Raw genomic sequence first — 27,230 nt, 5'->3', positions numbered from 1 at the left:
GGATCACTCCGATCCTCGGGTACTCCACCCGAGAAGAAAAGATTAGAAACTTTTGAAATCCGGTGCTACAGGAAAATGTTAAGAATGAGATGGGTGGATAAAATGGCAAATGACGAGGTGTTGCGGCAAATTGATGAAGAAAGAAGCATTTGGAAAAATATAGTTAAAAGAAGGGAGGCCACATATTAAGGCATCCTGGAATAGTTGCTTTAATTTTGGAGGGACGTGTAGAAGAGAAAAGTTGTGCAGGCAGGCAGGCAATGTTTGGAATATATAAAACAAATTGTTAAGGATGTAGGATATACAGGGTACCGAAATAAAACGACTGGCACTAGATACAGAATCTTGGGAGAGCTGCATCAAACCAGTGAAATGACTGAAGACAAAAAAAAATAAAATAAAAGTAAATAAATTCTATATATCTTCTATTTTTTTTCTGTTTTACAGAAAAATGTATAAGTATTGAACAAATTTTTAAATTCTTCGTTAAATTTTATTACGATTCTCCAGCTCAATTTATTCCAAATAAAATAAGTTTATCTTTTATCATATAATGATATAAAATATTTTTTAAATATTCATTCTCTATTTGTTTATTTAATGTACAATATTTTTAATTATACATCTGAAATATTAATTTATATATAATAAACTGATGAAGCTGTTACTTGATGAAAATCCATCTTAACAAGAGAAAATAAATAAGTATGTTACTAAATTTTCACAGTATATTACTGATATTGGTACCAAGTACCAAAACAGTGATTCTGATTTTTTAAATAAATCTTGTGAGTATCTAATAACATATTTTATTTACTTTCTTTTGTTATTCATTTTTACTATGTAAATTAAATTTTATTCATGAATTCATTACGATAATTAAATCTTTAATGACAGATTGTTTTGAACGAGTAAGAAGTGGTCTAAGATTGGATAATTCAATGACAAAAATGAACATTATGGTACATTCAATAAGCGAATGTGAAAAGGCCTGCATTAACTCAAAAATATTCACCTGCAGAGCATTTAGCTACAGGTAAATAAATTACATTATTATTTTTCTATTTTATTTTTATAAAACAAATCATTTGGAAACTTATGACAAAATACGAAAAAAATTTGCATGATTTCCTCTTTACATTTATATGCATTAGATAGTTCTGATAGTTCTGGAAATATCAATTATTCAGAAGTAAATAAATTTACTAAATAGAAAAATCTACCGCTCCCCTTTGAAGGCCTCCAGTGCCCAAAAGGGGGCATCATTATCACCCACTTTGGGAAGGGATGATCTAATGATACATCTCGTTAGTTAGATCACTAACTAGAAGAGCTTCCGAAAGACTTCCCTATTAACCATTAGTGGTATTAGCAATAACACAAAGAAAACTGGATTTTGACATGACCTGACAATTTGAAGCAACTCTCATCTGACTAGATAATCTATTTAGAAGGTAAGCTGGCTTCAAACTGATCGTTCACCCGTCAGTTCACAGAACTGCAATCGGCAATTGAGGTCACCCTCCAAAACACCATGCACAAACATGGGCAATTTAATTTAAGGTTATGCATCCTGATCCCACAGGGGAAGACACCCTCCGTGTGGCAGTTTCGTTCACCACGCCACCGTACCTAGCCTTTACAGGCTCTACCGGAAGTCATCTTCAAAACTTCGGCAAAAGACATCTCTCAGCCTTTTTCTTGCCTCAGTCAGGATGCCACTGATGTGAATGCCATGTGTGACATTCCCATCGGTGTACTACTATCATTAAGAACTCTCAAGAAAAGAAAACACATCTGAACTAAGTCTCAAACAAGACTGGATAACGAAAATAAGAAACTGAAATCTACTACTACCTACCCGAAAAATAAAGAGTTGAGTTCAACATGCAGTAACAAAGAATATATGAACAACAAACATAAACCATGAATACAAAACAAAAACAAAAACAGAAAGCAGGAAACACCAAGCAGCACCCTAGACCCGTTCAGCAATCCTTTCGTTTGTCAAGTAATTTATGAATTTCTCCACTATGACCCATTTGGCCTGGTTTCGCCAATTAACATGGGGATCTAATGCCAACCCGATAATATCAAGCCAACAAATAGTCTCTGTGTACATCAACTCATACTTGGAGCGTTCATAAAAAGCATGTGGTAAGTGACACAAGGACATTCTTCGTATGAATAATTCAATAGAAGCACTTCATGTAGACTTCTTGGACTGTTCATAAATGTCAGAGCCAGTTTCATATGATTTTCATCAATCATAGAAATCTTAGGACAAACAGATTTCAGTAAATTAACCACCAAACCTGTGCTTTTAAATTCATTTTTATGTGATAAAATGCCTAATATGAAAGTGGAAAAGTGTTAAAAGCTCCTTGTCATGCTGTGGGCACCTGCTCTGTATTTTCACAGTTCCAACACTGCTTTGGTATCCAATTTCTTTGTTTTTCATTAAATTGTTTACCATTGCTGATAATTATCAATAAAAAATAAAAAGTCAATAAAAATCAAAACTGACATTTGAGGAAACAGCTGTGAGGAAATAACTGTAAGGCTACTTTTGGCTCATTCTGTATTACAAAACTGTTAACATCATTTCATATGTTGAAAAATTAAACGTATATTGTTCACAATATGCATCGTATAAAAGCTATAAACAAAAAACATAGAGTACAATATAAAAATGACAAACAAAAAACACAGTACAATACAAAAAAATGATGCATATGTTATTTAGATTCAAATATTTTTTTTTAGCTAGTGTTTTTTACCTTTAACCCTTCAAAGAACTTTCTTACTGCTTATAAAACTATTTAATGAAAATTAATTGTACTTCAAGATTTTCCAGTTAGTAATAAATACGCAGTATTGCACATACTTTAAGGATTCTTAAAAATATTCCATTTGATCAGTGACAAGCTCGTACCTAAAATTAGTAGGGGTGCGCTGCTCCAGAAAACGTTTAGTCTCTGTTTTAAAATTGTGTAAAAGGAAACAAACATGTACAATATAAAAATAAAATTTATTCAGAAACTCGATAAAATCCTAAAAGAACATTTTTTACTTTAACCTAAACTGTTACAGTTCAAGCTTGAATTCATTTGAAAATGAAATCAATCCTTCTTGTTTTGGGAATAAAAATGAATCAAACAGAATAGCTGGAAGCTGGATAATAATTTAATTCTACACTATCACATTCAAAAATATGGTACACAGTTATTAAGTACAACACATGCAGAGTAAAAAAAAAAAACTACCTTCCACCAGCACACCAGGGTTGGCACTGCAACAGAGAGAGAGCAACGGTGCTCTCTCTCCCTTGCAGCCTCGTGTGCGCATACACACAATAGCCAAACACTACGCTACTGGAACTGTTAAGAAGCGCACAGTTCCATACAAAGATTTCTATCATTTTTCATAAACTGGCGGATGGTTACTGACATTAAGCTTAAGGATTATATATTGTAAAGTATAAAGAAAAAAGGATTCATTACATAAAATGTTATCGATAATATCAAGTGGAAATAAGGGGTGCGCAGTTCCACAGTACCTATACATTTGACAAAGCCACCGCTGCATTTGATAAAATAATTTTTAGTTTTTAAATGAAATGTTTTGGATCAAATTTTCATTTGGTTAAATAAGATTAGGTTAAATTTCATCCTAAAATTTTCAAATTAGAAATTTACAATGTATTTTTATCATGAAGTACTACAAAGTAATAAAAAAAAAATGTTCAATCATGTTATTTATATTTCAGGTATGGTTCACCAACCATTGGTCAAGATCGAGAAAACTGTCAACTAACAGATTATCCGATTCCCGAGTTAAATCCTGCAAAACATTTTGTAGACGATCCGAATTGTGAACTATATCATCGTGGTAGTTATGGACACGGCTGCGAACTCGATAAATGGCACTATTACCAACCACCTCCTCCTTCATTTAATCCTCCAACCCAAGGACCGTCGTATTATGTACCACCACCAAAACAACACGGTTATATTCCGCCAAATTACAATCAAGGAGGAAGTCACAGACCAAGTTATCCTAGCAAACCTCACGGTTATTTACCACCAAATTATTATCCACCATCATCTACATATCATCCATCTACATCCGGTATCCCGAGCACCGGAAGTGGCTATGGTTATTCAGAATATCCCAGTTATAATCCACCTCCTACTAATTCATTGCAACCAACATACAGACCACCATCTAATCCTCCCCCTCCGCCACCGCCACCACCACCACCTCCTTCTTCATATATACCATCAACAGGACCACCCCATGGAACATCAACCCATTACTTACCACCGACTTCGTACGGAGGTTCTTCATACACTGGATCATCTCATGGTGGCACTTCATATGGTGGATCATCTCATGGTGGCTCTTCATTTGGTGGATCGGGTCACGGTGGCTCTTCATATGGTGGATCAAGTCATGGTGGCTCTTCATTTGGTGGATCGGGTCATGGTGGCTCTTCATACGGTGGATCAAGTCATGGTGGCTCTTCGTACGGTGGATCAGGTCATGGCGGCTCATCCTATGGTGGATCTAATTTTGGACATAGTTCAAAAGATATAAGTGAGTATTTAAATATATAACAATAGTTTTTGCTGTATTCTACCTGTACTTAGAATAGTTGTACTCACCTTATTAAGGAAACTAATACAAAGAAAATTCTGCAGTAAACCGGACTACTTGAAAATATTATATATTTATATTATGCATTATAATTATATATATTATTATGTATTTACTTTTTAACTGATGTGTTGATCTTGTAAGCAGTCAAAATGTTCACGATCTGTAGTTATATACATAACAAGAAAATATTCTTTGTAAAAATTCTTTTACAAAAGATTCTTTTTTAGTGCAATGGATTTGTGACATATTTTCATTTGAAAAATAAATATTTTTACAAATTGTAAAAATTACTTTAAATGTGGATAATATTGAATATCATGTCAATTTTCAAAGACAGTTATATTTTTTATACGTTTAATTTTTTCCCCAATCTGTTTAGAATCTATAATCAATATATTTACTTCCTTGTATGAAGTAAAGAAAGTATTATGATAACAAAAAATTTCAGATTTCAATGCAAATATTCATTTGACCATCCCTGAATCCATTTTCATTAGTCTCACTGTGACATCTGTTCATACATACATACGAATTCATACATATGTATCTCGTATAACTCAAAAGTGATTGGCAGTAGAATGTTGAAATTTTGGATTCAGCACTGTTGTAACATCTAGTTGTGCACCTCCCCTTTTGATTGCAATCAACTTGACCAGAAGAGTCCAAAAAAGCACAAAATCCAAAAAAAAATTGATATTGGACTTTTCTTAACTGCAGTAATAAGTTCTCATTGAGAGCTTTTTAACGATACATCATAAGTGGTACTTATTTTCATCGGTTCCAGAGTTATAGCCAAATGAAATTTTAATTAATGAGATATTTAGATCTTACAAGGGGAAGACACATCGATTCAAATCAGACATCTCCTTTTTTTAAATTTAAATATATTGATTTATTAATAATTATTAACCTGATTGTAAAAAAAATTACGTAAATAATTCAACAATAAAAAAAAAATATGAAAAAAAATTCAGAAGGAATAAATTTATTGATGAAATAAAATTTTATGTACTTTTCATTTTAATTCAAAAATTTTTACAGAGGTTAATAATTATTAATAAATCAATATTTTTAATTTTAAAAAAAAAGTGTTAAAAAATATACGTATATGAAGTCGGATTCGAACCGATGAAAAAACAAAAAACAAAATTAATATATAACTAATATAAAATGCTGATACAGACACCACAAAAAAATGTGATGCAATTTGGTGACCACCACCAATGCAATCATGTAACTGTCCACTTTATTAATGAAATGGAGGATTGTATCTCACTTTCAAATGAAATGCAGCAAAAAATGTGTATATGTTATTTAACACATTCGCTGTGTTAATCGCATTTTACAGAGTGCTGTCCCGGTCCCCGGGACCTACCTTGCGTTTAGTGTGTCTGAGTTTGACTGAAAACTCACCTCAGTGCGGCTGCTTTTTTTCTTTAACGTGATTTTTTTCAATAAAATGTTATAGCAACAAATAAGCGATTTTAGGGGTTTTTTGTGAATATTTACCTTCCGGTCGCCGATGTTACGAAACACACTGTGTTTATGACACATTACTTAGTTGCAATTCCTATCTCCAGGGTAAGGATGCATCAAATATTTAATTTAAGTTTTTTATAACTTATGAACGCCAAATAATTCGGTTGTTTCCTATTTGTTGTCAAGATTATTTGTTTGAATAATCAGTATCTGGTTAGGGCTAATGGTAAAAAAAAAAGATGCTTATGGTTCTGATTAATAAATTGCATAATTGCTTATTTATGCAATTGTTAGCGACCTTGTACACTGACAATTTTTACTCTGGTATATCTCTGGCTGAGAAATTATTAAAAATAAAACAATTGAAATTAAAATGTGTGGAAATCTCCGTCTTCGGTCTAGAAAATAAAAAAATTAGGTCAAAAAATGGCACGAAAAATGGCATGTATTGATGTTGACAACAGTGTATTACTGTGACACAAGATTAGTTGACACAGGAAAGACCAACAGAAAAGCTAAACTGGTGAAGAAACAAAGTTGTATTATTCATTACAATAAAGAGAAAAAAGTAGACAATGACCAAATGTCGTCTTATCATTCCGCTTTGCATAATGATAAGTCCGCTTATAATGGTACCATAAGTCTCATTTAAATTAATTTTTGGAGTCTTAGCTGTTAATGCTTGGATCATTTATAAAATGATACCACGTAACGACAAAAAAATGAAAATAACAGAATTTAGGAGGGCGTTAGCAAATAGTTTGGTAAGTAAACCAAAAACAATTGATATAGAAAAAGGAGTAGGCAAGAGACTTCGTTATAAGTTTATAAAACCCGAAGGTCCGGGGCGAAAAAACTAAAAACATGTTGAAGTTGTTACCAGAATATGCAGAATCAATGAGTAGCAAAGAAGTAGGCAGAAAAGCACGTTAGGTAACATCTTTCTGCCAAGAGTGCAGAAACTTATATTTAAACTGAAAAATTTTTAAAAAGCCAAGTTTCATTAGAATATTATTAAAGTGTAAATGAATTTTACAGTCTAACGTTAATTCTTATATTACTTGATTTTTTAATGACGTTTTTCATGTTTTTTGTTTTTTTAATTCTTGAATTAATATGGTATTTTTTAGAATGTAATTAATAAATTATTGAAAGAATAACAGAACAAAATTAAATTAACAACAAACAATAGGATTATGTGTATTATAAACTAAATAATTAGAAATATTTTTATTTTGAACTGTTATGTATTACTTTGCATTTAAACTATTTTAATATTATTTACTAGAAGTAAAGTTCTTTTAATTAAAGTATTACAAGGTAAAAAGTGAATTTATTTACAAGGATTCTGATTATGCTCAAAATTATTAGTACGGTTCTGGACTCCGGCATTAGGAAAACTAAATACATCACCATTGCTACTCCAGATGCTGGTAACATGAATTACACAAGAATATGCCAAAACTAACATAAAAGAACAGATCCGTAAACTAAACGTAACAGAAAATTACAACTTGATTCAATAGATAACATTTTAAGTATCAACTGTGTTCCTGTATCCAGCGACCGGAGCCACACCCTGGGGATGGGAAACACATTATCACCAAGGCAGGCAAATATATCTTATAACACCACACTTGATTAATTAACCTTTAGTAGCACCGGCGACAGGAACAGCAGCAAACATGTTAATAAATGTACAACGAAGTCATGTTGTTCCACACCACATTTTTTTTATTATTATACTTCTACTTGAAATAAATGTAGCAGCATTCAATTTATTCATAAAGTTTAAAAGAGAAGAAGATGTATGATTAATTTTTCTTTTCTTTATTTTTGTGGGGGCAATTGCGATGTACATTAACTTTACTTAATAATGACTAAAGAATTTTCTTTTGAAAAATCTTACATGTTTTTTTTGTCTTCAGTCATTTGACTGGTTTGATGCACAGATTCTCCCTATCTAGTGTTAGTCGTTTCATTTTGGTATACCTCCTACATCCTATATCCCTAACAATTTGTTTTACATATTCCAAACATTGCCAATCTGTACAATTTTTTCCTTCTCCTGTCCCTCCAGTATTAAAGCGACTATTCCAGGATGCCTTATTCTTCTGTTAACTATATTTTTCCAAATGCTTCTTTCTTCATAAATTTGCCACTACACCTCTTCATTTGTCACTTTATTCTTCCGTTTGATTTTCAACATTCTCCTATAGCATTGCATTTCAAAAGCTTCTAATCTTTCCTGGTCGGGTACTCTGGTCGTCCAAATTTCACTTCCATATAAAGCTATGCTCCAAACATATACTTTTAAAAATCTTTTCCCGACGTTTAAATTAGTTTTTGATGTAAACAAATTATATTTCTAACTGAAGGATCGTTTCATCTGTGCTATTTGGCATTTTATAACGCTCCTGCTTCGTCCATCTTTAATAATTCTACTTTGCAAATAACAACTACCTCTGTAATCTTTTCTCTTCCTATTTTTACATTCAGTGGTCCATTTTCATTATTTCTACTACATTTCATTACTTTTGTTTTGTTCTTTTTTATTTTCATACAGCAGTTCTTGCCGTAGGACTTCATCCATGCCGTTCATTCTTTCTTCTAAATCTTTTTTATTCTCAGCTAGAATTACTATATCATCAGCAAACCTTATATGTTAATACTTGGCTACCTCTTTCTCTATACCCCTCTCTATCTCTCAATTTCCCTCACTGAATACACATAACTTGTATTTAACATAATATTTTATGACATTATACAAGATAAAGTTACATATTTAATATATATGCAATTCCTTCTGAATTTATAATTATATAATTTAATATATTTTTAATATATTTATTTAATATATAATTTTTTTTTTTAATTTGAATAGACAATCAAACAATCTTAACCATTAAAAATAGTTTTTCTAATACACTGATATAATATATTATCAAAGAAGTAAAATATCAAACTTGAAAATACGTATTCACAACAACCAAATTAGTTTTTCTGAAAACAGATATCTAAAACATTAAGAAGATTTATAACAACCATGCTTTGGGACAATAAGTAATTAATTATTCTATATAAATAATACTTTGTATATTTCCTTTTCATTTATCCCTTAAGTGATCAGTCAGTAATCAATTACTAATTATAAAGATAAATAAAATTAAGTATAAAAAATCTATAATACGAAGATTATAAAATTATTTATAAAACATCAGCACAACTACCAGAAGAGCATCATTAATGATATAATCGACTGGTATTAATCAAAATTTAGGTTAGGTAGCCTTTTCGTACTTTTATTGATTATGGTTTCTATTAACAAAATGTAACAAATTTAAATATTATATATATATATATATATATATATATATATACATAATTTTATTAATGATGTTGAATAGTATGTAACATTTATCAGATATACACAAAAACCACTTATAAGTACAACAAATTACGAGCAAGCTCAATGAATACTTACCAGCTTATATGGATTTATTTAAATACTATTATCACTTATAATGCATTTACCTTTATTATAAGTTAAAACTGACAGTTGTGGTTTGTAGCTAAAATTGTGTAGGTGCAGCTCAAAAAAATGTTTTTCTGTGCCTTTTCAAAACCATGATTAGTTTTCTGTAAAATAAAAAAACCAAAAAAAAAAAATTTATCAAATAGAATAGCTGGAAGCAGGATAATAATCTAATTCTACACGTTATCACATTCAGGAATACAGTACATTTTTTTTTCTTTTATTTCTTTCACTTTTACAGAATTAATAATTAATGGAGTAATCCTAATACTAATTATAATATTACTTAACTTAATCATACTTAATTTAACATTGTTTTATAATACAATTTAATATGTATTACTTAACTTAATTTATATTATTTGTAAAAGATGAAAGATTAGGTGTCCATAAGGGTCTTGCCTGTTTTGTGGCACCATCTCTTTTCTATTAATCTTTTTAGTTAGAGTAAGGGGAAAAGTAAACAGTTTTATCTTATATAGGAGAATTAGTTTTGGTTCAATTCATGATTTACTCTGGTGGAAACTTATCTTTTCTGCAGTTAAGTATAGAGAAGATCTATATATATAATTGAATATTCAAATAATTCAGAAATATTCTGACCAATGCACTAATAAAATTTATTATTATATGAAACATAAACCATCAAAACAGAGTAATTAGTTAAATTAAACTTACCATATTAATTTCCAATAACCGGTGTTATTGGATAAATTGTAACTTAAGAATTCAGTTGGTATTAAATTCTATATATTAAAATGTATATATATTCTGTATATAAAATGTATTATAGTTTATTTATAACCTGGAGGTCTGAGGTCCCAGGTTCGAATCCCGGCAGACTTGCCATTTTTCATATGCTACAAAATTCCATTTCTATATCCTTTGGGCATGCACATGTGTATTTATATATATATAAATATATATAAAATATTATAATTTCTGAAAAAAATAATCATTAAAATGAATAAGTTTTAATGTAATATATATATATATATATTATATATATATATATAATTATATTTTCTATTGCCACACTTTAAATACTATAAAAAAACATATAATTGCACTGTATTTGCATGTAATTATGCTATATATATATATATATATATATATATATATATATATATATGTGTGTGTGTATGCATGCCCAAAGGATATAGAAATGGAATTTTGTAGCATATGAAAAATGCCAAGTCTGACCAGGATTTGAACCCAGGACCTCAGACCTCCAGGTTATAAATAAATAAAATATTTATAAATAATATTATATAATATTTATTTTATTATATTTAAATAGTATATTTTATAAATAAAAAAATTTTTTTTTATTTTTTATTATCAAAATATAACCTAGATTAATACTACAAGTTACTGCAGTATACAGTTACAGTATGTATAAGTTACAGTATACTACAAGTATACTGTTTTTCCTTTCTTAAAAGTAGATGAAGTAATGGTACAAGTTGCTAAAGCAGTTGATGAAAAATATAAAAATTCTCTTTTACTTAAAAAAAAAAAAATATATATATATATATATATATATATATATATATAAATATATAAATGACCATCATTTTGGTTAGAAATGACATAGCCCAAAGTTATTTATGTCAAAATTGTTAATTTCTAAATGCTGTTTAAAGTGATCATCATAATTCAATTCTTACAATTTAAAATTTTTTAACTGCCTCAACACAGGGGCTTGGTGATGTCACATCAAAAAATTGAGTTATGAGATAGCAACATTTACTAAATTTCATTTTTTTATGTTTAATTGTTGAAAAGATTTAAGTTTATTTACCCATACTTTAGAAACACCTCCATATGTGTGTATATAGATATATACACACAATATATATATGTAAGTGATGTGAAAGTGAGAGATAGAGAGTGAGAGAGATGTGTATATGTTTGTATGTTTAAAACGTGCTTTATATTTAGTTTTCAATCTGCTATACTTCAGCCTAAAATCAGGCAAACCACTTTAAAGAACAGAACATTTACACAGAAAGAAAAATATACAAAATGACAGAAAGAAGAGAACATTTCAAATTAACATTTGAAATGCATTTTACTAAAATAATCTTTACATTTTAAATATTCTAACTTGAACTGTTATGTAATAAATTTTTAAATAAAGGTTTTTTTCTAGTTAGATTATATGCACTATGTACGTTAAATGCTATAAATGACAACAGTTTTTGGGCGACCAGACATAAGTAGCAAGTCACTCTCAAAAATACCATAATCATCCTAAGAATTACAAGCATCTCATGCCCTGCTTACTTGGAAAAATGATGGAGAGAAGTAATTTCCTATTACCCTCTTCAATGTACCAAATTAATATGGTTGCATGTCAGTATCCCAAGCCAATGGAAATGCAAATGATATTCAACCCTACAAGTAACATCTTCATTATGTTCATCACGATGAACGACAGAGTAAATTATGAATAACTAGATTACCAGACAAAATTATGTAAATTTAAACAATACTGTAACAATTTCTGAGCAAGAAACTGGTAGTTACTATGTATTCCATAGAATCAGAGAACTCCATAAAATATAATCATAAGAACCATAAAATATAGTTTTATGCTGACTTTATTTTTAAAGGAAAAAATGTAAACCAAGTTAAAAGTTAGTCAGTCACAACCAATCTTTTATTTACTGAAAGATGGGCAGGAAAACTGGCTTAACCCGATAGACATTCTGATCATTAAACGTTTTTGTATACTACTGAAACTGGAACAGAATCCTCAAGTCGGTCTAAAAGCAGCCCTCCAACCAAATAGCAACAACAATATCAATAAAGTTATTAAATTTTCAATATAAAGTATGAAGGAGGGTAAGACTAGTCCCAGAATACCAGTAATAGAAAAGAAGGAATGAGGGATAATGAAAAAGGGAAAGTGTTAACAAAGAATGAATCTTCTTCAAGGTAGATTAAGGTATCTCTGCCTAATTCTTCTAGGACATTCTCAACAAGTCTTCGTCAGATTATTCCCGTGAAAAAACAATTAACTGAACTAACTACTAAAGTAAATTGGTTAATCTGATTAAGAAGGTAAATATTCCCTTATCTTCCTTCTTTTTCCTGTTTACCCTCCAATAATTACCTTCAGGTATTATTTCAGAGGATGATATGTATGAGTGTAAATGAAGGTGTAGTCTATTACAGTCTCAATTTGACCATTCCTGAGATTTGCGGTTAATTGAAATCCAACCAACAAAGAACACCGGCATCCAAGATCTAGTATTCAAATCCGTATAAAAATAACTGACTTTACTGGGACTTGAACACTGGAACTATTGACTTCCATCAGCTGATTTTGGAATACACGTTCACCACTAGACAAACCCGGTGGGTTAAATATTCCTTTACCTGGATTTAATCAAGGACACAAAAGAAATTTATGAAAAAAATTTTTATGAAAATTATTTTATTTACATTTTATTATAATTTAGGTAAATAAAACACTTAAAAACAAAGTTCATTTTAATTCAATTTTTAAAACTACACTCTTAAAAAAATTATTGAACTACCTATAAATAAATACATTTTTTATCTTTATCTGAACATAAAAATACATTATATAGATCACAATAGGAATGAATAAATATGCTACTCAACGGATAAAAAAAGGAACTACTTACGCATTTGTCTGGATGAATTATGGGAAACCTTGATCAGAATAGCATCACAAAATACAAAATTATTAAAAACAACAAATTGGTGTGGTTAAAGTGCATATTAATTATTTGAAATATAAACATATGAAGATACTAATTATAAAAAAAATAACTACAATATATAATTCACAATTCAGTAAGCATATATTTAACACATTAATGGAAATTATTTGAACATATATCAGGGTTTTTTAAAACTGTATATTTTTATTATTTAAAAATTCATAGACAGAATAAAATTGTTTTTGTACAGAAAACCGTTTAATTATATTTTAAATAAATTAGTGAGAAGATTTTTATAAATATTCCAGGAATTCATTAAAATGAGCAATAGATGGATAGTAAGGCCCTTTTTTAAAAACTGAAGGATTGTGTTGAGTTACATGAAAACAGTTTTGTTATTTGGTAATATGATGATGGCTTTTTTTAAACTGCGACCAAGTTTACCAAAAAAATCAAAAATACAGGACATTGGATAAGTAATTTAGACCTGTTTATTTGTGTAAAGGAGGAAATTAAATTAGACAAATTCTGTTAATCAGTTTACCGAGTCTGTTGAATAATGAAGGGGGTCTCTTATTTAATTAGCTGTCTCAAATATCATCCTCAGCAATTAAACTATTGTTAATGATTTTCTCATTATTTTTAGAATAAAATAAATAATAGGTAACACAGATTTAGTTGTTTTGAATAGCTTCTTTTATTGTATATGAAATAATTTTCAAGATTATATTCAGATTTTAAAATTAACAAATTTTCTAACATAAAAAGTTATTCGTGATAATTTTTTTTTAAAGGATAAACACCGAAATGGATTGCTACATCCTATTAGATATATTAAAGAAAAAAATATTACAAAAAACTTAACAAAGAAAACTAATTAACAAAAAAATAAATTACTTACAGATTCTAAACTCCCTCAAAAAAATTGAAAACTTATAATAAAACAATTACTCATAAAGTAACAGGAAATTCAATGCTCAATAAATAACTATATAATTTGTTAAAGATTTTAATTAAGCACATAATACACCCATATGTACAATAATTAAATAAAATTACATAAATTTAGCCAAAACTAAGTTAATATTTTACCAACTACAGACTTTTCACTCATTTACAGTTACTAATGAAAGATGACTTTTATAGCATAAGAAAAATACCAAGCTGATTGGATTCAAACCCAGAATATTCTGGTTGAAAGATAGAAATACTATCATTCCACCAGTAAATACAAATTGGTGGAAGAATAAAGGAGCTTTTAATATAACTTACACTATAATTTTGAAGTCAATCTAACAGATTTAGGTAACTAACTAGTTTTACTCTAATGCAAATGATAAAAAATTTCTCTTTACTTTTATTTTAATTTTTTTTTGAGTACATCAGTGTTTATCCCCCATGGAGCTGGACACAAAACCAAGCATAAACAACTGCCAAGTCGAGAACTGATGTTCCTCCCCAGACAGCCGTGACTTGGTCTTTAATTATAGTCATCATGCCTCTAATGCGAGGACCTCATAGAGATCCTGCTACCAGGACTCCAGTCTGCCTAAAATGAGGAATGCTAAAGGGATCCCCACCAAAACAACACTTACTTTGCCCCCCCTCATCAAAGTCTGATTGGAACACTAAGGAGTCCCTGTTCAATTACCAGCAGCAGGACACCTAAGCAACCCACTCCTCCTGGACAAAGCTGTCCCAACCCAAATCTTCCCCAAAACACAGGAAAAGCACCTCATTATTTGGTCTTGGCCCTGCAGCCATGTCTCCCTGAGAATTACAAAGGATACAATACCAAATGTCTCTGTTGGACAATCCTTGTGTAGATGACCCACAATCGCACATCCCAACCACATAGAGGAAGACAACTGCCTTGTGATGCTTCTGGTAGCCACCGCCCCCCCCCCGTTCTTAGTCCTGATGGGCTTTAACAGGAGTCGTCTTTCGCTCTCTAATTTTTTACAGTAATAAGCTAGCCCTCATTGGGAAGCAACTGATGTAAATACCTCGGTAGACATTACATTGGTGATTTTTAAACTCGGCTTTTACCTTTGCTGTAGACCTCGTCCAGCCCACAATCCCACACATGAAACAATGTCCTCACCTATCAGTCCAGTACTCAATCCCCCAACATCTATAACAACATTCCTAAGCTGACCTGCTTGAAACCCAGCAAGACACGCCCACCCAATATGGACGCGTCCTTCAGCAATGTTAGAACTTAAATTTTTATTAATATAGGACTTTTAAATTTACGAATCTTCGGCTTCGGTTGGATTCACTCGGTTCTTTACACTTCACTTGGCTTCGATTAGATTCACTAGATTCGTTACCCTTCATTCTTTCTTTTTCCTGTTTAGCCTCCAGTAATTACCGTTCAGATAATACTTCAGAAGATGAATGAGGATGATATGTATGAGTGAGTGTAAATGAAGTGTAGTCTTGTACAATCTCAGTTCGACCACCAAAAAACACCGGTCACCACGATCTATTATTCAAATCCATGTAAAAACAACTGACTACACTAGGACTTGAACGCTGGAACTCTCGACTTACAAATCAGCTGATTTGGGAAGGTACTTTCACTACTAGACCAACCCCGTGGGTTAACCCTTCACTTGGCTCCTTTTGAATGCACTGTAATTCATGATGACCTTAAAGAACATATCAACAGCATACAGTTTAAATATACAACTATTTATATTTATGACTATTGATGGTTACCTTCTGTATTCATATGTAAACCAGTTTATAAATATAACTATTTAAATAATTATTACCTAATTACATTTACTAATTCCTAAATAAAATTTAATACGTTTAAATATTTGTTTATTACATACTTAAATAATAGCTATGTTTTTCTTATAAGTGCTTCTCATGCAGCTGATACATTATTATTTTCCTTACATGTACTAGTATTTTAAACAGTTTAATAATGCATGGGCAAATAAATTATAACAAAAAAAAAATTAAGAATTAACCACTATTTTCACCCTTCAGAAGAATTCATTATTGGTTAATGATCAAATACATTAGATTAATGAATCAACTAAGTAATTATACATTATATTATTACTCATAAATAAAACAGTAATCATCAAAGCATACTGGTAACTAAGAGAAACCATATACACACTGCGTAAAAAATTATACAAAAAAACAAATAATTGAAAGGAACATATGAATGTACTCAGTTTTTTCTCAAATAAGAAAGCAAAGTTTATTAACCCCTTTTCTCATCACAATGATCCGCGGTTGATTAGCGCTCCGTGAAAATATGTTGGTATCTGATTGCCTCCCTTCATAGTCTTATGCTACCCTCTTGTGAAAAAAATTTCAAAAAATTACAGTATATTAAAGAGATTTAACAGATTCTGACAAAAAAAAAACCGTTACGATTGGATATTTTTTATGCCTGTAACAACAAAAAAATTGAAACTGTACAAAAATTACGATAATTTAATTGTAGAATTTATTTCTACTGCGTTTTTTATTACTGAAATTTTTTTTTTTGCTTTGTGTTTATGAAACATAGTTTGCTGATTTTAAAAATAATACTTTCAAACAAATCGGTTGAAAAGTGGGCAAAATATGATGAAAAACCCGTGTCATAAATCACAGATTAGTAACATATGTTAGTATAAGTGAAAGTAGATCAGAAAAGTATGTTTTATAAAAATTCCCACCACTCAAAAGACTATTCAGATTGACAAAAAACAATTTTTACTGTTATTCATTACGAATTGATATGTGTTACATGTTTACCGATATCATTTGTCAGAAAATATATTTATAGACCTCAAGTAAAAGCGACATATTTATGACCACAAATTCCTTCTTTTTTTAGTGTGCCGTATATCATAATTTATTGTGTTTCAATACATCGATATGTTGCTAGTAAGATAAGCTATTTTTGTAAATAATAAATAATTCCGTAATCCTCATAGCAATTATAATACACAAGACACACACACACACAAGCACATTTCTGAGAATAAAATGGTCACATTCTTTCTAGTCTAAATAAAGCATTTTACATCATATAAACGTCGTTCAAATTGTCTAATAAAATTGATTCCTTTGTGAATATAAAAAAAATAACCGACTTAGATGCCATATAAAATGATTTTGTAATAGCGTTTTAAAACTGACGCCGCACATAACCAGTTCCAAGGCTACATGATCTGAAAAGGTTAACATTTATTATTTTTACTACCCTTTTTTTTTTGTTCCTATGACTTTTGCTGAAATGTTCATGTTTCTTTAAAATATTATATTTTACGACATAGCATTATTAATATAATACAAAATTCATTATCATCTATCATAGTAACTGTTATTGAATGTCCGGTTGTTACTATTGTCTAAGAATAAATAAATAAGTAGAATTAATATAAATAACTAATAATATTTAGTTATATTTAGCAGGTGATAGTAATGTTTAGTAATAATGTTTATAATGTTTAGTAATATGTTTAGTAATATAATATCCTCACCTGCTAGTAATATTTAGCAGGTGAGGAAGCGATTGATAGATTATACAAACTGGTGTGTAATATTTATGAAAAAGGGGAATTTCCGTCATACTCAAAAAAAGTGTTATAGTTATGATACCAAAGAAAGCAGGGGCAGATAAATGTGAAAAATATAGAACAATTAGTTTAACTAGTCATGCATCAAAACTCATAACTAGAATTCTATACAGAAGAATTGAGAGGAGAGTGGAAGAAGTGTTAGGAGAAGACCAATTTGGTTTCAGGAAAAGTATAGGGACAAGGGAAGCAATTTTAGGCCTCAGATTAATAGTAGAAGGAAGATTAAAGAAAAACAAACCGACATACTTGGCGTTTATAGACCTAGAAAAGGCATTCGATAACGTAGATTGGAATAAAATGTTAAGCATTTTAAAAAAATTAGGGTTCAAATACAGAGATAGAAGTATAATGTAATGTATAACTGTAATATAAATAAAACTGTTTTTAAAAAACTATACTGATATTAAAAAAGGTAAGACAATACATTTCTATTATCAAAATCTGTAACAATTTAGAATTAAATACATGTTAAATATATATATAATAGCTTGTGCCGAATAGCACAAGCTAAGGAAAAGATTTTTGAAAGTGTATGTTTGGAGTGTCGCTTTATATGGAAGTGAAACTTGGACGATCGGAGTATCTGAGAAGAAAAGATTAGAAGCTTTTGAAATGCGGTGCTATAGGAGAATGTTAAAAATCAGACGGGTGGATAAAGTGACAAATGAAGAGGTATTGCGGCAAATAGATGAAGAAAGAAGCATTTGGAAAAATATAGTTAAAAGAAGAGACAGACTTATAGGCCACATACTAAGGCATCCTGGAATAGTCGCTTTAATATTGGAAGGACAGGTAGAAGGGAAAAATTGTGTAGGCAGGCCACGTTTGGAGTATGTAAAACAAATTGTTGGGGATGTAGGATGTAGAGGGTATACTGAAATGAAACGACTAGCACTAGATAGGGAATCTTGGAGAGCTGCATCAAACCAGTCAAATGACTGAAGACAAAAAAAAAATATTTAGTAAAAACAACCATGGTTTCATCTTCTTAGTTTCTGAAGAATTAAAAGAGTCAAAGATGAAGATTATAAGTACGGTCGTCTTTTTTCTTTAATTCAATTTATACTGTAAGTCCACATCTACTATTTTAATAGCTAAAAATAATAAACGTATAATATAGTTTTGATTACTAAAAATAAAAGTTAATAATTTACCTACTTTTTCCTAAAAGAAGATAAATTCATATCAGGTATTTTTTCTCTTTGAATAACAGGTTTAATGTAATAAAAAATTAGCTCTTAAACAAGTTAAATTTTTAAATAATTTAAATTAATATAAACTTTCTGTTTCAGTGTGCTACTTAGGTTATGGTTCACCAGCAAGGTTAACCCCATCTGCAGTAAGAAGTTCATTGTTAGCTCGAAATGAACTGGAATGTAAAGCTCAATGTTCTCAAGCCAGAGAGACTTCCCATTTCCGCTGCGCTTCGCTTAGTTACAGGTGCTTTAAATTATGCACAACGAATAAATAAATTTTTGATAATCTGTCACATTTAAAGTAAATGTAAATGAAAAATTATATGTTAGTATGTTTCACCATAACAGTGATTAACATTCTATTGATATGTGTATAAGTAAAATTTAATTCTTGTCTAGTGTGACAGATTTTTATCTCAAAGATTTATTATAACCTCTTTGCACATATATAAAATAATGAAATAATTATCTCAACTAAAAAAAATCTAGCTTCTGATATAGAAACTTTCAAGCACTAATATTGAAATTAGTTAATGCAGATTCAACTCTAAAATATATGGTATAAAATAATGTAACATGATATAATTTTTTCTAATATAGCAACTTAATTACCAAAAAACAATTTTAAAATCGTTTCTAAGTCCTTTACATTTAATCATAAACTGTTTCTTGTTTTCCATAAAAATATATGTGGGCATTAAGCTTGTTATAAAGCATAAAGCATTAATATTTTAGACCAACCAACCGTGGCGTTTATAGCTAAAATTAGCGGGGGTGCTGTTGCAGGAAAATTTTTTTCTGAACCATTTCAAAGCCATGGTTAAAGTTTTCTGTAAAATAAGAAAACCAAAAAAAAAATGAATCAAATAGAATAGCTGGAAGCAGGATAATAATCTAATTCTATACTTTATCACATTCAAGCACGTTGTGCTGAAAAACCATGTTCCACATATTTTATTTTTAGTATTATTTAATTTCTATGTAATTTTTATGGTGCTTAATTTAAATTTCTATGTACACAGAAACAAATACGTAATTAGTTTTTACTAATTACCTTCTCTTTTGCTCTTCCAGCGTGTTTTTAGGAAGATTCAGCGACCAAAAAACCCTTGCTTTCCACCATCTTCTAATCGCTACTGAAAAAACAACTAAACCGCTTTCATATTCCTTCCACCGACTAAACTAGAAAAGGGAAGGAACATTCCATACATCTCAACCCCATATGGGGAAGACACCCACTTAATGACATTAACTGGTCGCCACACTACCCCCTCCATTCCAAGCCCTGAGGGGCTTTACCGCAACTCTTCATTATAATCTCTTAACTGATTACATCTGAGTCATTAGCCAGGTCTCGGTCATGATACCACCGATGTAAATGCCTCGGTAGACATTTCAATCAGTAAAATACATATCAAATTTCTCCTTCATGTACGCTTCAAACGGACATCTTCACGTCTAACCTAACATGATTCCCTCAAACTAACTGACCAAAACCGTGGAAGCGCTAATCCTACACCTAGTAAAGATCTGACAACACTGTATGTGACTGTGAATGCCTCAAAAAATGAACGAGTTTAAAGATAGATCACTGCTACACAAAATTATGTTTTACGCAACATAGAAATTCATACCTACACCCAATTAAGTCGACCAATGTTACGTACACACGTGGAGTAAAAAAATAAAACTATCTTGCACCAGTACACCAAGGTCAGCACTGAAGCAACAACAGTGTTCTATCTCCCTCACAGCCTCATGTGCAGCTTCCTATATGTGCATCCACACAACAGCCACATACCACCACATCACTGGAACTGTGAAGCACACAGTTCCATGCAAAGATTTCTGTATCTTTTTCATAAACCGGGTATGGCTACTAACATTAAAATTAAGGATTATATATTGTACATGTATAAAGAAAGAATTAAAGAAAAAAAACAATCATTATATTAAATGTTATTGAGAATATCAAGTGAAAGCATGGGATGCTGTAGTTCCACAGTGCCAATACGCGAGCCGCCACTGCCAACCAATTAACAAACTGACATTGATATCATATCATCATAGCTGGATTAGACTCCTATTTTTGTCCTACAACATGTAAATATTACATCTGTGCTCTTGGACGTATTCACTGACAGTTGGACTTGATTTTTGAGTTTTTTAATGTCTCATCATATTAGTGCCACCTTTTCTAGTGTCTATCAAGTATTAACCCGCCATGTATTTTTATGAAAAACTAGATATAAGTGGTTGAATAAAGGTATAATAAATATGTAAAAGATTTTAATAATAAAAATCACTTTTTATTTAACAATGTTTTCTATTCTGTTAGTTATCTTTTTTATATACTGTATACTTGTTATATTATTATAAATTGATATACCTTATGTATAACGATATATATGCAACATATATATTGTTTTATGTATATGAAAGTTTTGGGAAAATTTATTACTTTTTAACTGGATCAAAATTTTCAAACAAAAATCATAAATATCTAAAAAAAACCGTCAGCCCTAGAGCTCTGAAAAATTGTTTCAACCCTCCTCCACTCCCAGTGGTACCCATTGGATGATAATATTTTTAAGTGCCCGGGAGCATCGTTCGTAAATTGAGGAGGGGGTGCAATGGGGTACCACCATAATATGTCGGCAACCGCTCGTCCAATTTTCACGATTCAAATGGCATAGCAGGTCAAGTGATAACTGTTTAGTGTATCAGGTACACTCTTGAACGACTGGATCAAGGTTATCCAGAAATTAAAACATTTAGCCCTATGTTTTGACTGCACTCACTCACTGTAAACCGTACTGATCCAATGTTCCACTAAATACGCTCAAACCGTATGCTAGTGCAGCTGTAATGTATAAACTTATGACTAAAACGTTTTTTGTCTTCAGTCATTTGACTGTAAAGATTAAAGATTAAAAAGTAACGCAGATAGGGAACATCCTTGTCGGACTCCCTTTCTTATTATGACTTCTTTCTTATGTTCTTCAATTGTTACTGTTGCTGTTTGGTTCCTGTACGTGTTAGAAATTGTTCTTCTATCTCTGTATTTGAACACTAATTTTTTTAAAATGCTGAACATTTTATTCAAGTCTACGTTATCGAATTCCTTTTCTAGGTATATAAACGCCAAGTATGTCGGTTTGTTTTTCTTTAATCTTCCTTCTACTATTAATCTGAGGCCTAAAATTGCTTCCCTTGTCCCTATACTTTTCCTGAAACCAAATCGGTCTTCTCCTAACACTTCTTCCACTCTCCTCTCAATTCTTCTGTATAGAATTCTAGTTAAGATTTTTGATGCATGACTAGTTAAACTAATTGTTCTGTATTCTTCACATTTATCTGCCCCTGCTTTCTTTGGTATCATGACTATAACACTTTTTTTGAAGTCTGATGGAAATTCCTCTTTTTCATAAATATTACACACCGGTTTGTATAATCTATCAATTGCTTCCTCACCTGCACTGCGCAGTAATTCTACAGGTATTCCGTCTATTTCAGGAGCCTTTCTGCCATTTAAATCTTTTAATGCTCTCTTAAATTCAGATCTCAGTATTGTTTCTCCCATTTCATCCTCCTCAATTTCCTCTTCTTCCTCTATAACACCATTTTCTAATTCATTTCTTCCGTATAACTCTTCAATATATTCCACCCATCTATTGACTTTACCTTTCGTATTATATATTGGTGTACCATCTTTGTTTAACACATTATTAGATTTTAATTTATGTACCCCAAAATTTTCCTTAACTTTCCTGTATGCTCCGTCTATTTTACCAATGTTCATTTCTCTTTCCACTTCTGAACACTTTTCTTTAATCCACTCTTCTTTCGCCATTTTGCACTTCCTGTTTATAGCATTTCTTAATTGCAGATAGTTCCTTTTACTTTCTTCATCACTAGCATTCTTATATTTTCTACATTCATCCATCAGCTGCAATATATCGTCTGAAACCCAAGGTTTTCTACCGGTTCTCTTTATTCCGCCTATGTTTGCTTCTGCTGATTTAAGAATTTCCTTTTTAACATTCTCCCATTCTTCATCTACATTTTCTACCTTATCTTTTTTACTCAGACCTCTTGCGATGTCCTTCTCAAAAATCTTCTTTACCTCCTCTTCCTCAAGCTTCTCTAAATTCCACAGATTCGACTAAAAAGTAGAAAATAAAAAGAAATTTTAAAACGCCACTCTTACATTAATTAAACGCACTGAAAGTTAAAAAATAATTTTTGGACGGTATCTCAGAAATGGATTTGACAACAAGCTTTGATGGTGATATGTAAGATTATGTAAAAATCATAGCTTCATAATAAAAATTTGAGGTTTTTGCCAATTTTTTGTTATGCGTGATGAATGGCCTAAGAATAGGGTACAAACACGCATACGAGAAAATAGGCAAAAACAGCAGATTTTTAATTTGACACTGACTTTCATAATCTTACATATCACCATCAAAGCTTGTCGAATCCATTCTGAGATACCGGCCTAAAGTTATTTTTTATTTTATAATACACTTACTTTAAAAGTATTTATTTATGCGATTGTTTTTCTTCATAAAATAATGAACTATAACCAAAAAGTAGGCATCGGAATGTACCAATCACTAGCGGAAGATCCCGATTCATTAGTACCAATTTCTAGAACTAAATTTCTAATTTAACTTTCATTATAACAATCTTCATCATTCAAGCTGCGGAGCCGTGCCGTAGACACGCCTGCAGGTAGACACATTCTAAAGGGATTTCCTAATTATTACAAGATAGCAATATATTAAAGTAGCATATAACAAAGTGCTACTCATAAATCACTTAGGTAGGCTTACCTTATTGTATATAACAGTTTCTGAGCAATGTACTTGTCCATAATCAGATATCTAAGTAATACTAAATCAAAATAAAAATATCTGATGATCAACTAGTAATTTAAAAATCTAACTGTGTATGGCTATGTGACATGAAATTCATTCTATAATCAATTTAACCAGTTGTTACAACATGATAATCTAAAAGTAATAGTCGTTAATACATTTTCTTAATCTAAAAATGTGCTTAGTATTAAATCAACTTAAAATATTTTGATTTAGTTAAACAAGTTTAATAATGAACTCGGAAAGTGTAAATAACTAAAAACGCAACTTTCAGAAGATAGCAACTTAGATTTTTTAAGTTTTATTATGTTTTAAAATAAAAATCAAGGATGTTCAAAATTAATTTTTGTGTTAGTTAATAATGAACTCCTTGAACTTCACTATCCTCAAGATAATTTACATGTTTAATGATGGTAATGTTAGTCATTGAGCAATTTAGGATGCAAAGAATTAGAACTATATTTTTTATTTTAAAAATACATTAAAGCTTACGGCAAATCAAAGCATCTAAAAATATGAATATTAATACTAACAGGCTGAAAGAAATTACGCTACATTTCAGTAGTTGAATAATTTTTTAACGTTTAAAATATTATCAAATTAACAATGTTTATAAAAAACTTATTATTTATTATGTAACTTGTGTATTTAAAAATAAGTGTTTTTTTTTTATATTCATTTACCCTTTCTTTCAATAAAATATTGGATTTATAATCTATCTATGCTTTTTAGGTAGATTTCATAAGAAAGCTATCTATTGTAATGGATACCATGATTTGACTTTTGGAAAATTTTGACATATCTTCACATTTCCCAGACCCCAAAACCACAATCAGTTCGAAATTTAATATATACATTTATATATATTTCACTTTCTTGTGGACACAATAACTGCCGTAGTTTCGTGCCAATCACTTTCAAATTGAAAGAAAATAAAATGACCCAAAATCTTGATCAAGTTCGTTAATGGGCAAAATCAGACCATAGGGATGGAAATGGGGGAACTTTATTGAAAAAAACAAAATATCGCTATAACTTTCTTAGTAAAATACTGAATTCATTTAAAATTCCAACTATTCTTAGGATAAGGACCTAAAACGTATCTCAGTAAAGTTTTTTGATATCACAACCATTGGCCAACGGGGTGGAAAAAATGCAATTTCAAATACAAAAAAATCATACCTCCCTTAATGGGCACAATATTGAATCGTTTTAAAGTGGTTGTTAGTCCTCTAAACATTATCTTAAACCTTTGTCTGAAATAATTTTTGATATGACCAACCCTTACGGGGTTTTTTAACTTTAAGGTGGAAATCCTTTGTATCCCCTACTTAACACTGGTGAAATCTACCTCCGCCTTCTGGCACGCCTTAAGGGATTTTTTTTAAATAAATTATTTCTATCTAACTGATCAAATATAAAAAAAGGTAAGTAAAAAATAAAACATTTTAATGACAAAACAAACCACATTTTCAAGTATACTATATTACAATACTTAAATGAAATTCATATATTTTGCTTAAAATGCCCTTCAAATATATGTTGAATTGTTATGCACTCATCAAAATGCTATTTTTGATATCACAATTTAAATATACAACATTTAAATCTATATTGTTTTTCAATGTTAAAAAACTTTAAAAAAAACAATATAAATTTAAATACACACTATATAAACACATTAACTGATATGATTAAATTATGTTGCAAAAGTAGTTTTTTCACTTTTAATAATCAATTTTACAAACAACCATTTGGTTTAGCAATAGGTGAACCTTTATCTGCAATTATTTCAGAAATATACCTACAATTTTTAGAAGACACTTCTATAAAAATAATCTTAACATTATTTTATATAAATGTTATGTTAATGATATCAATATTATTTACAATGAAAACTATCAAAATGAATCTGATACAATATTAAATAAATTTAATAAAATTGTTAATAGCATAAAATTCATTATGCAAACAGAAAATAAAATTGTTTAATTTTTTTAGTTATACAAATATACAACAATAAAATAAAATTAGAAATATTTCATAAACCTTTTCTAAACAACACAATAATTAACTACAGTTCACTTCATTCATGGCCACAAAGATAGGTGTTTTTAATGCACTCTTACATTACATTATTTAAAATGATAAAAGTTTCTCTAAATAAAAGAAATTGAAATAATTAAAAATACTGCCCATACAAACAGATATAATACTAATACAATAAATAAATTATTATTTATTCTATAACACTTAATTTACAAACAACCATTTGGTTTATAACACTTTTATAACACTTAATATAAAATTATTAACAGAAAAACTGAAAAAATATATAAAAAAGTAATACACACCGTAGTCAAAAAAATTAAAAATTTTCCAAAAAAATTAACATAACATCACATTCTGTGGTTTCAATTAACCAGACATCTCAGCAATGGTCGACCTGAGATTGTACAAGACTACACTTAATTTACATACATACATACATACATATCATCCTCTGAAGTAATACCTTACAGTGGTTCCAGAGGCTAAAACAAAAAAAGGGAAAGTCTAAGTTATAAAGATTGCAGTATGACATATATCAATCATATATACATACGCGCAAAAGAACCATTAATAATATTAAAAATAACAAACATGAAAACTCTAATTTTGCCAAATATATCTTAGATAACGGTCATATATACAATCAAAATACTTTTATACAAATTTTACACATTTCCTATAATTACTCTAATAAACACATAAAAATTTCACATATATAGGAATCATAAAAATTTAATTAATGAACAAAAATTTTTAAAGATAAATTATTTAAATATATTCTAAACACAAATATAAAGAGATAATAACCATAAACAACTAAATTATGATATTTATAACACAGTTTCCTTTAATTATATTTTATTCCACCAGAATTCACTAGTCATCATGACTATTCTCATTTTGATTTCTTAATATTTCTCATCACTCCTGATGATGGTTTGAAAAAACTGAAAGATCTTGAGAAAATACATATTTTTGTTGGTAAGGTGATTAAAAAATTGTTTTTAATTATTAAAATATATCAGCGCAAACTATATTAAAGAAATCTACTATGGCAGATTAATGAAAATTTTTAATAATATGTATAATTATAAATCTGAATTATTATATGATATTATATATAGTAA

At 29.8% G+C, this 27,230-nt stretch overlaps 1 protein-coding gene across 6 annotated transcripts in view; it reads left to right on the top strand.

Moving 5' to 3' along the window:
* Positions 1 to 27,230, top strand: part of LOC142317391 (uncharacterized) — a 207,688-nt gene that overhangs the window by 161,965 nt on the left and 18,493 nt on the right. For all 6 annotated transcript variants that reach the window (XM_075353921.1, XM_075353922.1, XM_075353920.1 and 3 more), the window contains 3 exons: positions 898 to 1,036; positions 3,770 to 4,599; positions 19,265 to 19,412. In XM_075353921.1, coding sequence (XP_075210036.1) covers positions 898 to 1,036; positions 3,770 to 4,599; positions 19,265 to 19,412 — 1,117 coding nt within the window. The remainder of the gene's footprint in view (positions 1 to 897; positions 1,037 to 3,769; positions 4,600 to 19,264; positions 19,413 to 27,230) is intronic.

Source organism: Lycorma delicatula, chromosome 1 (genome assembly GCF_047948215.1).
Source record: "Lycorma delicatula isolate Av1 chromosome 1, ASM4794821v1, whole genome shotgun sequence".
Lineage (NCBI taxonomy): Eukaryota > Metazoa > Arthropoda > Insecta > Hemiptera > Fulgoridae > Lycorma > Lycorma delicatula.
The sequence above is the reverse complement of the archived record's forward strand: the minus strand, read 5'-3'. Positions and strand labels throughout refer to the sequence as shown.